The 15,711-nt window shown below is 40.3% G+C and overlaps 1 protein-coding gene across 7 annotated transcripts in view; it reads left to right on the top strand.

Annotated features, from left to right (window-relative positions):
* Positions 1-15,711, top strand: part of MATN2 (matrilin 2) — a 175,881-nt gene that overhangs the window by 115,101 nt on the left and 45,069 nt on the right. For all 7 annotated transcript variants that reach the window (XM_028500794.2, XM_028500797.2, XM_028500796.2 and 4 more), the window contains exon 6: positions 445-567. In XM_028500794.2, coding sequence (XP_028356595.1) covers positions 445-567 — 123 coding nt within the window. The remainder of the gene's footprint in view (positions 1-444; positions 568-15,711) is intronic.

The raw sequence follows: 15,711 nt of genomic DNA, 5'->3' as shown, positions 1-15,711 counted from the left end.
TTCTGACTTACTTCACTCTGTATGACAGACTCTAGGTCCATCCACCTCACTACAAATAACTCAATTTTGTTTCTTTTTATGGCTGAGTAATATTCCATTGTATATATGTGCCACATCTTCTTTATCCATTCATCTGTCTATGGACACTTAGGTTGCTTCCATGTCCTGGCTATTGTAAATAGTTCTGGCAGGCGGATTCTTAACCACTGCACCACCAGGGAAGTCCTGTAAGTTCTTTAGAATCTTCTGATATGAATTGTCTGATCCAGACTCCTGATATTTTTTTCGTAAGGGAGGTTTTAGATTCATATTTATTTGTCCATCCTCTTCTGGGGGCCAAAATATTAATCCTTACTTATATTTGTTATAAGTATGTTTCCATTCTACAATGCCCTTTACCTCTGTTTGTGTTCCTACTTAAACTCTGTGTTTTAATCTTTACAGCTGTGGACTACTGTGCCTCAGAAAACCACGGATGTGAGCATGACTGTGTAAATACCGACGGCTCCTACTTTTGCCGGTGCCCTAAAGGATTTGCTCTTAACCCAGATAAGAAAACATGCACAAGTAAGTTACACACACAGTTTTTGATGCTACTGCTATAAGCACTGTGGCTGAGGAAGTCTTCCAAGCACAGAGTAGCACAGGATTATGTGCTGGGGTTAGGGGGCCTTTTACCTTCTGCCCTATTCCTCCTTTGTCAGGCCTTTCTTAACGTGTCCTAAGACCGTAGCCCACTCTATCTCAGTGTCACCCTTCACAGCCTCTGACAACAGTATGTATCTTTGATCAGAGACCACATGTCGGAGCGTTCCTCCAGCATCTACCGAGCGTGCTGACAATCAGACCATCTTACTTCATGCTGGCTCAGCCTTCCTGTGCCCACCAGTGTTAACAGGGCTTGAGAAATACTTTCACTGAAGCTTTGTGGCTTGTGGGCTGCAGCTCTGACTCCACACAAGTAAAGGAAAATCTCTGAGCCAAAAGGAGTTGACTGTGGTTGCCCCTGGGTGGGGGAGGAGTTGGTGGGGGGCATTTTGCAGAGAACTGCTCAGTTTTTGTTTGAGCTATTTAGCTCTATTTGATTTTAACTATACGCATCCACACCAGAATAAATTTGAGCTCCCCAAATCTGACCATGACAATTTATAAACTGACAGTGGTCGTTCGTTTTGTAAAAGGATTCCAAAAACATTCTTTTAAATGTAAAGATATGTCAGAGCACTTAAGGGATTGTGTATGGATAATTATCATCCTATAGAAAGGTTCATTTGAGAAAGTTTGTTTTTAAAGTATTGGGGCCCAGCATTTTTAAAAAGTGACGTTTAATAGCAATTTAGAATAAAGTCACCTCTGAAACATCCGTCAATGAGAAAACAGGATTTCAATTCATAAAAAGTTCATGTACCCACAACCTTTCCAACTACATCTATTATGTAAAGCAGGATATGCCTGCATAGTTTTTAAAAAGCATCCCCCCAAAACTCCTGAAAAAGCACCAGAGCTAGAGGCAGGGGTGGAGGATAAAACTGTAAGGGGCACAGGAAGTCAAAACATACATTTCTGGACCCCAAACCACATGCCAATAGCAATGAATAAGGCCAGGTCCTTCCTGGAGGAGATATCTCGGCTGAGTCTTGAAGGCAGAGCCATCCTTCACCAGGTAAAGAAGAGTGAGATGTAGGTGGCCAGGAGGAGGAAAGATGTGCAAAAATATCAGCCAGGCAGACCCATCTCCACAACTGGCCTACAGTTGCTTATTGAACGAATAAGAGAAAGAGTGAATGGACTGTTCTGTTCCTAGTCTCCCTTCCTTTCTGAATATTCTGAGCTATGAGCCAGCGGCCTGGGCTGGGGTAGCGTTCGGGGAGTTGTGGCTGCTGGGCTGATGAGTCAGTTCTGTCCATCAAAGGGGAGGCCACATGCCACCGAGGGCAGTTCAAATCCCAGTTCATCTGCATTTTTGCTGGATGATCTTGGGCAAGTTATGTCTCAGTTGCCTCAACTGTAATAGGGGAGATAATACCGCCTACTCCATAGCGTTGTCTTGAAGACTAAATGAGAGCATTCATCTAAACCATTTAGCACGTGGCCTGGTGCCAAGCAAATTCTTGAAGGGATGACACTGGCTTCAGAAAGACTTTAAATTGGGATCTATTGAGCATATACCACATGCCTGGGGTAACTTTAATAGTGCCTAAAAAATTCAAAATTCAAGACTTCCGCTGGAGGCTGCTTGGCAACACAAGCCACACAGAGCAGCTCAGTCACCTGCAAGGTGTTATATGACCAAAGGCTCCCAGGGTGACACAGACAAGACTCATGGTAGGAGTTAAGGGAAGGAGGAGGCCAGCTGGACAAGAAGAGGTGGGGATGCGGCTGCCGCCCTGGGACGAGGCCTGGAGGGACACATGTATCCTCTCCTGTCTCCTTCCTGCCTCTGTAGCACTCCTTCCCTGGCTGGGGTCGCCTGACCTTACCCCCAGCCCCTGTTCCCAGAGCCTCACCATCAACATGTCACCTATCCAGAATCTCACGGGATGTGGAGAATGACAAGCCCCAGGACAGTACAAACAAGGAGACCCTAGAAGTAGATAGTGCTGTGCAGGGGACCTGGGAGAGGAGTTCCAGCTGAAAGTCAGGGGAGGGACTGGTCCGGCTGTGAGGTTTCACCAGCTAGGCACGGAGCCTGGCGGTTCAGCTGTCTCTGGGCCCTGTTGGAGTCAAGACCCAGAAGTGGGCCCCCTCAGTGTGTGGGCAGAGAGGAGTGTTGGGCCATCAGCCTCCGGGAGATGAGTCCCCTAGAAGGCTCCCCTTCCTGCTATGCTTGGGGGCAGGGCAGGGAGCCAGACCTGGGGAGAGGACTGGCAAGAGAATAGAAACCCCCGCCCCCCGGAGGACTTGGAAGGCTGTGAGATTAGGGAATAAGGCAGTTCAGTTGTAAGAACCAAGACACTTGGGAATGCTCCAGATCTCTGACAAAAACAGGAACACAAACGGAGAAATAGGGACCAGTCAAGAGGACAGAAACACAGGATGGAGGTGAAAGCTCAGCATCAAGGCAGGGATCCTGTTTTTAATTAATGAGGTATCACATCAGCTTCCAGCCAAGTCAGAGCCTGGCTGCTGCTGTAATGTTGAGTGATTTAAAACAATTTTTTCCCATTCCTAGTCAACTTGCAGAAAATGAAATAAAAGAAACTCAGTTCCTTAAATTTGAGTCTCTATTTTTTTAAAATATAAATTTATTTGTTTATTTATGGCTTCCTTGGGTCTTGGCTGCTGCGTGCGGGCTTTCTTTAGTTGCCGTGAGCGGGGGCTACTCTTCGTTGCGGTGCACGGGCTTCTCATTGCGGTGGCTTTGCTTGTTGCAGAGCACGGGCTTTAGGCACGCGGGCTCAGTAGTTGTGGCTCACGGGCTCTAGAGCGCAGGCTCAGTAGTTGTGGCGCATGGGCTTAGTTGCTCCGTGGCATGTGGGATCTTCCCAGACCAGGGCTCGAACCCGTGTCCCCTGCATTGGCAGGTGGATTCTTAACCACTGCACCACCAGGGAAGCCTCTGAGTCTCTATTTTTAACCAAAAGTATATTTGAAAGCTAATCCAATTACTAAGTGTGCAATTATTGTCTAAAAAATATAGACTTGTCAATGTAATATACCAAGTATGATTAATTTATGATTAAGCCAAAATGTACATAATAGAGCTTTATGTTCCTGAACAAATCATACAATTAAAATATGTAAGTTGTGTTCAGTTCTTTACCCTAAAGCATCCCATACAAATCCATCTGAATATTTTCTAGAGGGGAGAAGGGTAGAAATATGCAGGTGCCATCAATTTGCAAAATATTGGCAAGACTTTTTTTTTTTTACTGTGGTAAACTATACGTAATATAAAATTTTCCATTGTAACCATTTTTAAGTGTACAGTTCAGTGGCATTAAGTACATTCATGCTGTTGTACAACCATCACCACCATCCAGCTGCAGAACTTTTTCATCTCCCTAAACTGAAACTCTGTACCCATTAAATAATAATTCCCCCCTCCCCTTTCTTCCCCACCACCCCTGGAAACCACCATTCTACTTTCTGTCTCTATGAATTTGGCTACTCTAGGTACCTCATGCAAGTGGAATCATACAATATTTGTCCTTCTGTGATTGGCTTATTTCACTTAGCATAATGTCCTCAAGGTTCATCCATGATGTAGCATGTGTCACAACTTCCTTCCTCTTTAAGGCTGAATAATATTCCATGTATGTATACACTACCTTTTGTTTATTCATCCTCTTGTGTTGCTTCCACCTCTTGGTTATTATGAATAATGCTGCTATGAGCATGGGTGTACACGTATCTGTTCAAGTCCCTGCTTTCAGCTCTTGGGCATATACTTAGGAGTGGAATTGCTGAATATTATGGGGACAAGATTTTTAGAGGTCCATAGAAACCATTACTCCTGAGCTGGCACGAGAACATTCTCAGATGCTCAGGGTCTTTTCAGGAGATAGGGATTTGTGTCTTTGGTATCAAGGAGACTGTGTGTTTCATGTCTATTGCTTAATCATCTAACACCTGTAATGTTGAGTAAAGGCAGTTGTCGACATCGTATTTTGCATCTTGCTGTTTATTACTTACTGGCTTTGAGATCGTTATACTCATTATTTTTCAGGCTCCATTGATAACTTGGTTGACATTTCTATCCTTATTTTTCAAATAGGAGTGCTTTCACAAAGTACCAAATGAATATTTATACTTGCATGAAAAATGAAACACAGACATAGGAGGTAATTGTTTACTGCATCAGCAATAGACGAACTAGAATGTATCAGTCTTTGGGTTTCCTGGCCAGCTAGTTGTTAACCTGCTGAGCCCAGTATCTTCTTACAGCCTGCAATATGCCACTTGCTTTCGTAAGACTTGTGTGCATGGATCAAAGACTCTCAGTTGGTAAAAATAGAGTTGCCATATGATCCAGCAGTCCCACTCCTGGGCATATATCCAAACAAAACTATAATTTAAAAAGTTACCCCTATGTTCATAGCAGCACTATTCACGATAGGCAAGACACGGAAACAACCTAAATGTCCATTGACAGATGAATGGATAAAGAAGACGTGGTACATTTATACAATGGAGTATTACTTAGCCATAAAATAGAATGAAATAATGTCATTTGCAGTTACATGGAAGGACCTAGAGATTATCGTACTAAATGAAGTTAAGTCAGAAAGAGAAAGACAAATACCATATGGTATCACTTATATGTGGAATCTAAAATATGACACAAATGAACTTACCTACGAAATGGAAACAGACTCACAGACATAGAGAACAGACTTGTGGTTGCCAAGGGGGAGGGAGGGTTGGGGAAGGGTGGATTGAGAGTTTGGGATTAGCAGATGCAAACGATTATATATAGAATGGATAAAAACAAGGACCTACTATATAGCACAGTGAACTATATTCAATATCCTGTGATAAATGATAATGGAAAAGAAAATAAATGTGTTTTCTTTAAAAAAAAGACTCTCAGTTGAAAGAGACCTTCAAGTTCAACCTACTTCTAGCCCAACCACCCATCCTACAATATCCTCACTGTGTCATCATCCAGCCTCTACTTGAATACCCCTACTGACAGGACACTCACTATACCCCCTGCAGTGCATTTCACTTTGTACAGCTCTGACTCTTAGTGATTCCTTACACTGAGCTGATCACTACTTCCTTGCACTTTGAGACCAACAGGACAAATTAAGCTTCTCACATTTTCCTGTTCACTAAGAGTGAGTCATATCAGAATAATTTTATTTCGTTTAGTAGACTAGCCAGGCATGGAAAATGTGGGAGCAACTATCTAGACTCTAACAGACATTCCATCATTTTGCTAAAGAGATCCCCACGCCCCATAGACCGGATGGAGAAATGTGTGCTGGATGAAACAATCATTGGTTGAGTTCATAACTGGCCGAATGTCTGAGCTGAGATCCTCCTGGAGGGAAGTGTTTAAACAGCCTGGCCAGAAGCATCAAGGAGGGTTCACGAGCTGTCTTCTGTTCTTAGTGACTCCTTGTTGGTTCTTAGTGGGCAGTGTTTACACATCTAAACTTTCACAAAACACTCCATTAAGAGTAATACCAGTAACCATTTATTTATTCAACAAATACCTGTCGATCGCCTACTATGTGCCAGATACTTTGGTAGATACTGGGAATTCAGTGGTAAATAAAACAGACCAAGAACCTCTTGTACTTATGGAGCGTACATTCTATTGGAGCAGGGTAACAGAGGATTACAAGTCTCAACAAGAAAGTGACATTTGGTCAAAAACTTGAAGCAGGTGAGGGAAGGAGGAAACTTTTGAAGCAGAGGAAACAGCACTGGTGCAAAGGCCCTGAGGCAGAAACTGTGATGCCTGGCAGTGTTGAGGGACAGCAAGAAAGTTCATATGACTAGATTAGAGTGAGAGATGGTGAGGCAGGTGTTATGGTCCATAGTGCATACAGCTTGCCCTCTCCACAGTCATACATTCGCTTCCTATCTCCCCAAATTCCAGCGATCCCTGGGAGCTCATGGTCATTCCCCTATGCTGAGCTCCCAAACAGGCTTTGTTTGCCTATATCTTGTGTGTCAGGTATAGACATCAGAAGCTATACATATTGTTCCTAGCAATGTTCCCTGATTATTTTCTTCTCCAAATTACTGGGCATGGGCTTCCCTGGTGGCACAGTGGTTGAGAATCTGCCTGCTAATGCAGGGGACACGGGTTCGAGCCCTGGTCTGGGAAGATCCCACATGCCGCGGATCAGCTAGGCCCGTGAGCCACAACTACTGAGCCTGCGCATCTGGAGCCTGTGCTCCGCAACAAGAGAGGCTGCGATAGTGAGAGGCCCGCACACCGTGATGAAGAGTGGCCCCCGCTTGCCACAACTAGAGAAAGCCCTCGCACAGAAACGAAGACCCAACACAGCCAAAAATTAATTAATTAATTAATTAATTTTAAAAAAATTATTGGGCACATCCCACACCGTTCTTTTTTCTATTTTATTTCTGCCATTTTCCATGGCAACTAGTCTCACAATTATGTATGTGTATATTTATTTTTAACACCTTTTCTAATTGCAAAAGTAATATAGACTCATTGTAGAAAACTGGATAGTATAGAAGTGAAATTGTATAAAATGAAATGATCTGTAATCTTATCACCCAGCAATAACCATTGTTAATACTGATTTGCTACATTTCTCTTGGTCTTTCTTTTTAATGCTTATGTATATATTTTTATAGAGTTGAGATCATAGAGTATAACATTAAATCATGAGCATTTTCACATGTCATTTAAACTTTATCAAAAGCATTTTAATGTCTGCGTAATATCCTATCATATGTATGTTCACAGTTTGTTCAGCACTTTTTTTGGCTGTTCAAATTGTATTGTGATAAATGTTCTTGCATATAAATCTTTGCATTTCTGATCATTTTCTTAGGAACAAAACATGAAAGGAAATTTATTGAGTCAAAGGCTATTAACATTTTTAAGGCTTTTGATGTGTATTACAAAATTATTTTCCAAAAACTTTGTACCATTTTTTTTATACTATACCATAAAATTGCCTGATTTTTTAAAATAAATTTATTTATTTATTTATTTTTGGCTGCGTTGGGTCTTCGTTGTTGTGTGCAGACTTTCTCGAGTTGCAGTGAGCGGGGGCTACTCTTCGTTGCAGTGTGCGGGCTTCTCATTGCGGTGGCTTCTCTTGTTGCAGAGCACGGGCTCTAGGCGCGCGGGCTTCAGTAGCTGTGGCTCGAAGACTCTAGAGCACAGGCTCAGTAGTTGTGACGCACAGGCTTAGTTGCTCCGCGGCATGTGGGATCTTCCCGGACAAGGGCTCGAACGCGTATCTCCTGCATTGGCAGGCGGATTCTTAACCACTGCGCCACCCGGGAAGCCCAAATTGCCTGATTTTAAAAATTTTTGTTAATTTACTAGGAGAAAATTTTTTCTCATTGCTTTATTTATTATCATGTCTTTAGTTACCGTTTCTTCATAAAATTATGTATGTCCAACTTTTAAATGTATATTTGTTGGTGTTATTTGATTAATGAACAATCTGTTCCATTATAAGAGATTATATATAAGTGACTCCTATAAGCTCCATGAAGGAAAGGACTGTACTTTTGCCCGCTGCTGATTCCAGTGCCTGGCCGGTGGTAGATGTTCAGAGAATATTTATTGAATGACTTAGTGAATAGTGAGGTTAACACTTTTTCATAAAGTTAGTAGACATTCAAAGAAAGGAAGTATATATCTGAGCTGAAATTAAAGAAATAGATAATAGGAAACCAACAGAGAAAACTGGTAAAATCAAAAAGTCGTTTTTTGAGATTAGTAAAATTGATGAATCTCTAGCCGCACTGGTCAGGGGGGAAAAAACAGAGAAGACACAAATTAGTAATATCAGGAATGAGAGAGTGGACATCATTGCAGATCCTATAAACACTGGAAGGATAATAAGGGAAAATGATGAACAAATTTACGCCAATAACTTCAGCAACTTAGATTAAATAGACAAATTCCTTGAAAGACCCAAACTACTAATTGTTTTTTCTTTTCCATTATGGTTTATTACAGGATACTGAATATAGTGCCCTGTGCTATACAATAGGACCTTGTTGTTTATCCATTCTATATATAATAGTTTGCATCTGCTAATCCCAAACTCCCAATCCACCCTTCCCCAACCCTCCCTCCCCCTTGGCAACCACAAGTCTGTTCTCTATGTCTGTGAGTCTGTTTCCATTTCGTAGGTAAGTTCATTTGTGTCATATTTTAGATTCCACATATAAGTGATACCGTATGGTATTTGTCTTTCTCTTTCTGACTTACTTCACTTAGTATGATAATCTCTAGGTCCATCCATGTAATCTCAAATGGCATTATTTCATTCTTTTTTATGGCTAAGTAACATTCCATTGGAAATAAGTACCACGTCTTCTTTATCCATTCATCTGTCGATGGACACTTTTTTCCATGTCTTGGCTATTGTAAATAGTGCTGCTATGAGTACAAGGGTACATGTATCTCTTTGAATTATAGTTTTGTTTGTGTATATGCTCAGGAGTGGGATTGCTGGATCATATGGCAACTCTAGTTTTAGTTTTCTTAGGAGCCTCCATACTGTTCTCCATAGTGGCTACACCAATTTACGTTCCTACCAACAGTATAGGAGGGTTTCCTTTTCAGCCTTTCCAGCATTTGTTATTTGTAGACTTTTTAATGGTGGCCATTCTGACCAGTGTGAGGTGGTACCTCACTGTGATTTGGTTTGCATTTCTCTAATAATTAGTGACGTTGACCATCTTTTCATGTGCCTGTTGGCCATCTGTATGTCTTCTTTGGAGAAATGTCTATTTCTGTCTTCTGCCCATTTTCTGATTGGGTAGTTTGTTTTCTTGTTATTGAGTTGTATGAGCTGTTTGTATATTTTGGAAGCCCTTGTTGGTCACATCATTTGCAAATATTTTCTCCCAGTCCATAGGTTGTCTTTTTGTTTTCTTTATGATTTCCTTTGCTGTGCAAAAGCTTACGTTTGATTAGGTCCCATATGGGGTTTTTTGCTTTTATTTCTATTGCCTTGGGAGACTGACCATTGGTACGATTATGTCAGAGAATGTTTTGTCTATGTACTCTTCTAGGAGTTTTATGGTGTCTTGTCTTATATTTAAGTCTTTAAGTCATTTTGAGTTTATATTTGTGTATGGTGTGAGGGTGTGTTCTAACTTCAGTGATTTACATGCAGCTGTCCAGCTTTCCCAACACCACTTGCTGAAGAGACTTTTTCCCAATTCTATGTTCTTGCCTCCGTTGTTGAAGATTAATTGACCACAGATGTGTGGGTTTATTTCTGGGCTCTCTATTCTATTTCATTGATCCAAATGTCTGTTTTTGTGCCAATAGCATGCTCTTTTTTTTTTAACACCTTTATTGGAGTATGATTGCTTTACAGTGGTGTGTTAGTTTCTGCTTTATAACAAAGTGAATCAGCTATACATATACATATATCCCCATATCTCTTCCCTCTTGCGTCTCCCTCCCTCCCACCCTCCCTATCCCACCCCTCTAGGGTGGTGCTTTGTACCTCTAGGGTACAAAGCACCAAGTACCCTGTGCTATGCGGCTGCTTCCCACTAGCTATTGGTTTTACATTTGGTAGTGTATATATGTCCATGCCACTTTCTCACTTTGTCCCAGCTTACCCTTCCCACTCCCCGTGTCCTCAAGTCCATTCTGCAGTAGGTCTGCGTCTTTATTCCCATCCTGCCCCTATGTTCTTCATGACCATTTTTTTTTTTTTAGATTCCATATATATGTGTTAGCATACGGTATTTGTTTATCTCTTTCTGACTTACTTCACTCTGTATGACAGACTCTAGGTCCATCCACTTCACTACAAATAACTCAATTTCATTTCTTTTTATAGCATGCTCTTTTGATTACTGTAGCTTTATAGTACTGCCTGAAGTCTGGGAGGGTTATGCCTCTTGCTTTGTTCTTTTTCCTCAGGATTGCTATGGCAATTCTGGGTCTTTTACGGTTGTATATAAATTTTAGGATTATTTATTCTAGTTCTGTGAAAAATGTCACAGGTAGTTTGATAGGGATCCCATTAAACATGTAGATTGCTTTGGACAGTATGGCCATTTTAACAATACTAATTTTTCTACTCCAAGAGCATGGGATATTTTCCCTTTATTTATTTATTTATTTATTTATTTATTTATTGGCCATACTGTGTGGCATGTGGGATCTTAGTTCCCCAACCAGGTATCGAACTCGTGTCCCCTGCATTGGGAGCACGAAGTCTTAACCACTGGACTGCCAGGGAAGTCCCCATTTTTAAAAATCATCTTCAGTTTCCTTTATCAATGTTTTATAGTTCTCAGCATATAAATCTTTCACCTCCTTGGTCAGGTTTATTCTAAGTATTTTATCTTTTTTTTGATGTAATTTTAAAAGGGATTGTTTCTTTTTTTAAATATTTATTTATTTACTTGGTTGCACCAGGTTTTAGCTGCAGCAGGTGGGCTCCTTAGTTGCGGCTCATGGGCTCCTTAGTTGCGGCTTGCCGGCTCCTTAGTTGCAGCATATGGGCTCTTTAGTTGCGGCTCGCCAGCTCCTTTGTTGTGGCATGCATGTTGGATCTAGTTCCCTGACCAGAGATCGAACCCGGGCCTCCTGCATTGGGAGCATGGAGTCTTATCCCCTGCACCACCAGGGAAGTCCCCAAGGGATTGTTTCTTTACTTTCCCTTTCTTATATGTTATTGTTAGTGTAAAGAAATGCAACCGATTTCTGTATGTTAATCTTGTATCCTACTACCTTGCTGAATTTGTTTATCAGTTTTAGTAGCTTTTGTGTGGAATTTTTAGGGTTTTCTATATATAGTATCATGTCATCTGCATATAATGAGAATTTTACCTCTTCCCTTCCAATTTGGATACCTTTTATTTCTTTTTCTTATATGATTGCTGTGGCTAGGACTTCCAGTACTATGTTAAATAGAAGTGATGAGAATGGGCATCCTTATCATGTTCCAGATTTTAGCAGGAAGGTTTTCAGCTTGTCACCGTTGAGTATTATGTTGACTGTGGATTAGTCATAAATAGCTTTTATTATGTTGAGATATGGTTCCCTCTATACCCACTTTGGTAAGAGTTTTTATCATGAATGGATGTTGAATTTTATCAAATGCTTTTTCTGCATCTGTTGAGATATCATGTGGTTTTTGTCTTTTCTTTGGTTGATGTGGTGTATCACACTGGTTGATTTGCGTATGTTGAAACATCCTTGTGATCCTGAGATGAAGCCAACTTGGTCACGGTGTATGATCTTTTTTATGTGTTGTTGGATTCACAAACTCCTAAAATTAATTCCAGAAGAAATAGATAATCTGAATAGGCCCGTATCTATTAAAAGAAATTAAATTTGTACTTGTAAACCTTCCCACAAAGACAACTCCAGGGCTAGTTGGCTTAACTGGTAAATTCTACCAAATTCTACCATTTGAGGAAGAACAAATACCAATTTTACACAAATTCTTCCAGAAAACAGTAGAGGAAGGAGCATTTTTCAACTTATTCTATAAGGCCAGCATTATCCTAATACCAAATCCAGAAAAAGACATTACAAGAAAAGGAAACCAGGGACTTCCCTGGTGGTCCAGTGGTTAAGACTCCATGCTTCCATTGCAGGGGGCACCAGTTCGATCCCTGGTCAGGGAACTAAGATCCAGCATGCAGCATGGTGCAGCCAGAAAAAAAGAGAAAACCACACAAATATCCCTCATGAAATACATGCAAAAGATCTTTAATTATTTTTAGCAATAAAATTCCACAATATATAAATATATACCTCATGAACAAGTGGGATTTATCCCAGGAATTCAAGGATGATTTAACATTCAAATGAAATTTAAAACATTAACATACTAAAAAGCAGAAACTATATGATCCAAGTCAACAGATGCAGAAAGAGCACTGGACAAGACCTGACATTCATTTACTATTAAAAAAAAAAAAAAGTCTCTCAGCAGACTAGGAATGAAGAGAACTGCCTCAATCTGATAAAGTGCATCAATGAAAAAACTATCAGCTAACATCATACTTAAAGATGAAAGACTGAATGCTTTCCTTATAAGATGAGGAACAAAACAGGATACCCACCCACTCTCACCACTTCTATTTAGCATGGACTGTAAGGTTCTGGCCATTGTAATAAGGAAGAAAAAAAAGAAAGTAAGAAATGAAACCTAGATTGGAAAGGAAGAGTTAAAAGCATCTTTATTATGGTCATTGTAAGTATAGCACTCTCCTGTGTTCTGTGAGTGATTCTAATAAGTTATTGAAAGGAGTGAGTGGTGGGAGACCCCAAAATTGTAGGTGGCTGTGCAGATGTGAAGGTGGCCTGGGGACCCCACTGGAGGCTGGTATCTGAAGTAAGGGCAGTCTTACTGGGGACCTTACACTTTACCTTGTGAGACTGGATGTTAACTCTGGGTAGTTAGTGTCAGAATTGAATTAAATTGCAGGGCTCCAAATTGGTGTTGGAGAATTGTCTGCAGAACAAATTGAAGCAAATGAGCCTAACTGTATATGAGGTTGTCAGCATAATCACCCAGATAATTATTTTAAGTGACAGGCAGGGAATATGTTGACTTTACATTCCAAGTGGCAGATATCCGAAAAACAAAAGAGCTTTAACTGTTACCAGTAGTATTAGCATTAATAATAGAATTGTTTTCTTATTTTGAAATTATACATATACACATATAAATATATGATACAATAAATATATATAATGTTAATGTCACTTTGTACCTATACTTTCAGCATAAGAGGAAACAAATACAAGTGTAAAATCAAAATGATTAAGTAGGGCTTCCCTGGTGGCGCAGTGGTTGGGAGTCCGCCTGCCGATGCGGGGGACGCGGGTTCATGCCCCGGTCCGGGAGGATCCCACGTGCCGTGGAGCAGCTGGGCCCGTGGGCCATGGCCGCTGAGCCTGCGCGTCCGGAGCCTGTGCTCCGCAACAGGAGAGGCCGCGGCAGTGAGAGGCCCGCGGACCGCAAAAATAAATAAATAAATAAATAAAATAATTAAGTAAAACATTTCAGGGCTGGTTTCTCTGTTTATATCCAATTCTGGTGCTTAGGAACAGGGATCTATGCTGATGCCCAAGGGCAAAAAGCCCCACTTCCTTTAAGAAAGGGAGCAGGCCTGACCCTGATACCCAGTAAGGGGCAACCCTAGGCTTTTTGTTTTTCTTGCTTTTATTCCTTTTTGTTGGCCTTGTGCTGGGTTTGTTTATAAAAGATGTTTTTTTGTTTAACCAAATATTAAAAGTGGAAAACTCTATACAAAAAAAATGATTAAGTAAAACAAACAAACAAAACCCATCTTTATTAACAGACAACATCGCCAATGGAATTTACAGAAAAGCTCTAGAACTATTAAGTGAGTTTACCAAGGATGCAGGGTACAAGGTCAATATACAAAAATCAATTCTTTTTTATATACTTTCTTTTTTTTTTTAAACTGAGTCTCTTTTACTCTGTATGTCCTCCTTCCCTCTTTTTTTCTTTGCCATTCATTTGTTTTATGTTTTGTTTTGGCTGCATTGGGTCTCCGTTGCTGTGCACGGGCTTTCTCTAGTTGCGGTGAGCGGGGGCTACTCTGTTGCAGTGCGTGGACTTCTCATTGCAGCGGCTTCTCCTGTTGTGGAGCACGGGTTCTAGGTGCGCGGGCTTCAGTAGCTGCAGCACGCAGGCTCAGTAGTTGCAGTGCATGGGCTCTAGGCACGTGGGCTTCAGTAGTTGTGGCACACGAGCTCAGTAGTTGTAGCTCGCAGGCTCTAGAGCTCAGGCTCAGTAGTTGTGGCGCACGGGCTTAGTTGCTCACGGCATGTGGGATCTTCCCGGACCAGGGATTGAACCCATGTTCCCTGCATTAGCAGGCGGATTCTTTTTTTTTTTAACGTCTTTACTGGAGTATAATTGCTTTACATTGTTGTGTTAGTTTCTGCTGTATAACACTGCCAGGTGGATTCTTAACCACTGCACCATGAAGGAAGTCCCTTTTTATATACTTTCAATGGAAAATCACAAATTTACATTTTAAAATGCTATTTATAATAGCATCAAAAATATGTACCACCTGGGGATAAATTTGACAAAAGCTGTGAAAACCTTTACAATGAAAGCTACAAAACATTGCTAAGGGAAATTAGAGAAGACTTAACTAAATAGATATATATTCATGGATCAGAAGACTCAATACTGTTAAGATGTCTGTCCTTTCCAAATTAATCTGTATAGATCACAGTATTATCTATCATAATCTTAGCATGCTTTTTTTGTAGAAATTGACAAGCTGATTCTAAAACATATGTAGAAATGAAAAGGACTAAAATAGCCCTTTTTGAAAAAGATGCACAATGTTGAAGGACTTAAACCACCTGATTTTTAATACCAATTATAAAGCAACAGTAATCAAGACAGTGTGGTATTGGTGTAAAGATGGAGTATATAGATCAATGGAACAGAACAGAGTCCAGAAATAGACCCACACATTTATGGTGAAAGTATTTTCAACAAAGGTACTAAGGCAATTCATGGGGGAAAGGATAATGTCTTCAACAAATGGTGCTGAACAATTGGGTTGCCATGTGCAAAAAAAAAAAAAAAAGGAACTTGACCCTTACCTCACACTACATACAAAAATTAACTTGAAATCAGTTTTAAACTTAAATGTAAGATTGAAAACTATAAAAATTATAGAAGGAAACATAGGAAAAGATCTTAGTGACCCTGCGTTTGGCAAAGATGCCTTAAAAGAGGACACAAAAAGCACAAATTATAAAAATAAAAAATGAATAAATTGAACTTCATCAAAATTAAAACTTTTGTTCTTCAAAAGGCACTATTACTAAAATGAAAAGGCAAGCCACAGACTGGGAAAAATATTTGCAAAATATTTGTATTTAGATAAATACAAAGGATTTGTATTTAGAACATGTAAAGAACTCTTCAAACTTAGTGAGAAGACAAACAACCTAATGAAAATGGGCAAAAGATTTGACCAGACACTCCATTAAAGAAAATATAGAAATGGAAAATAAGCATATGAAAATATATCCAACAGCATTAGTCATGAGGG

This window comes from Physeter macrocephalus, chromosome 15 (assembly GCF_002837175.3).
Source record: "Physeter macrocephalus isolate SW-GA chromosome 15, ASM283717v5, whole genome shotgun sequence".
Taxonomy (NCBI): domain Eukaryota; kingdom Metazoa; phylum Chordata; class Mammalia; order Artiodactyla; family Physeteridae; genus Physeter; species Physeter macrocephalus.
The sequence above is the reverse complement of the archived record's forward strand: the minus strand, read 5'-3'. Positions and strand labels throughout refer to the sequence as shown.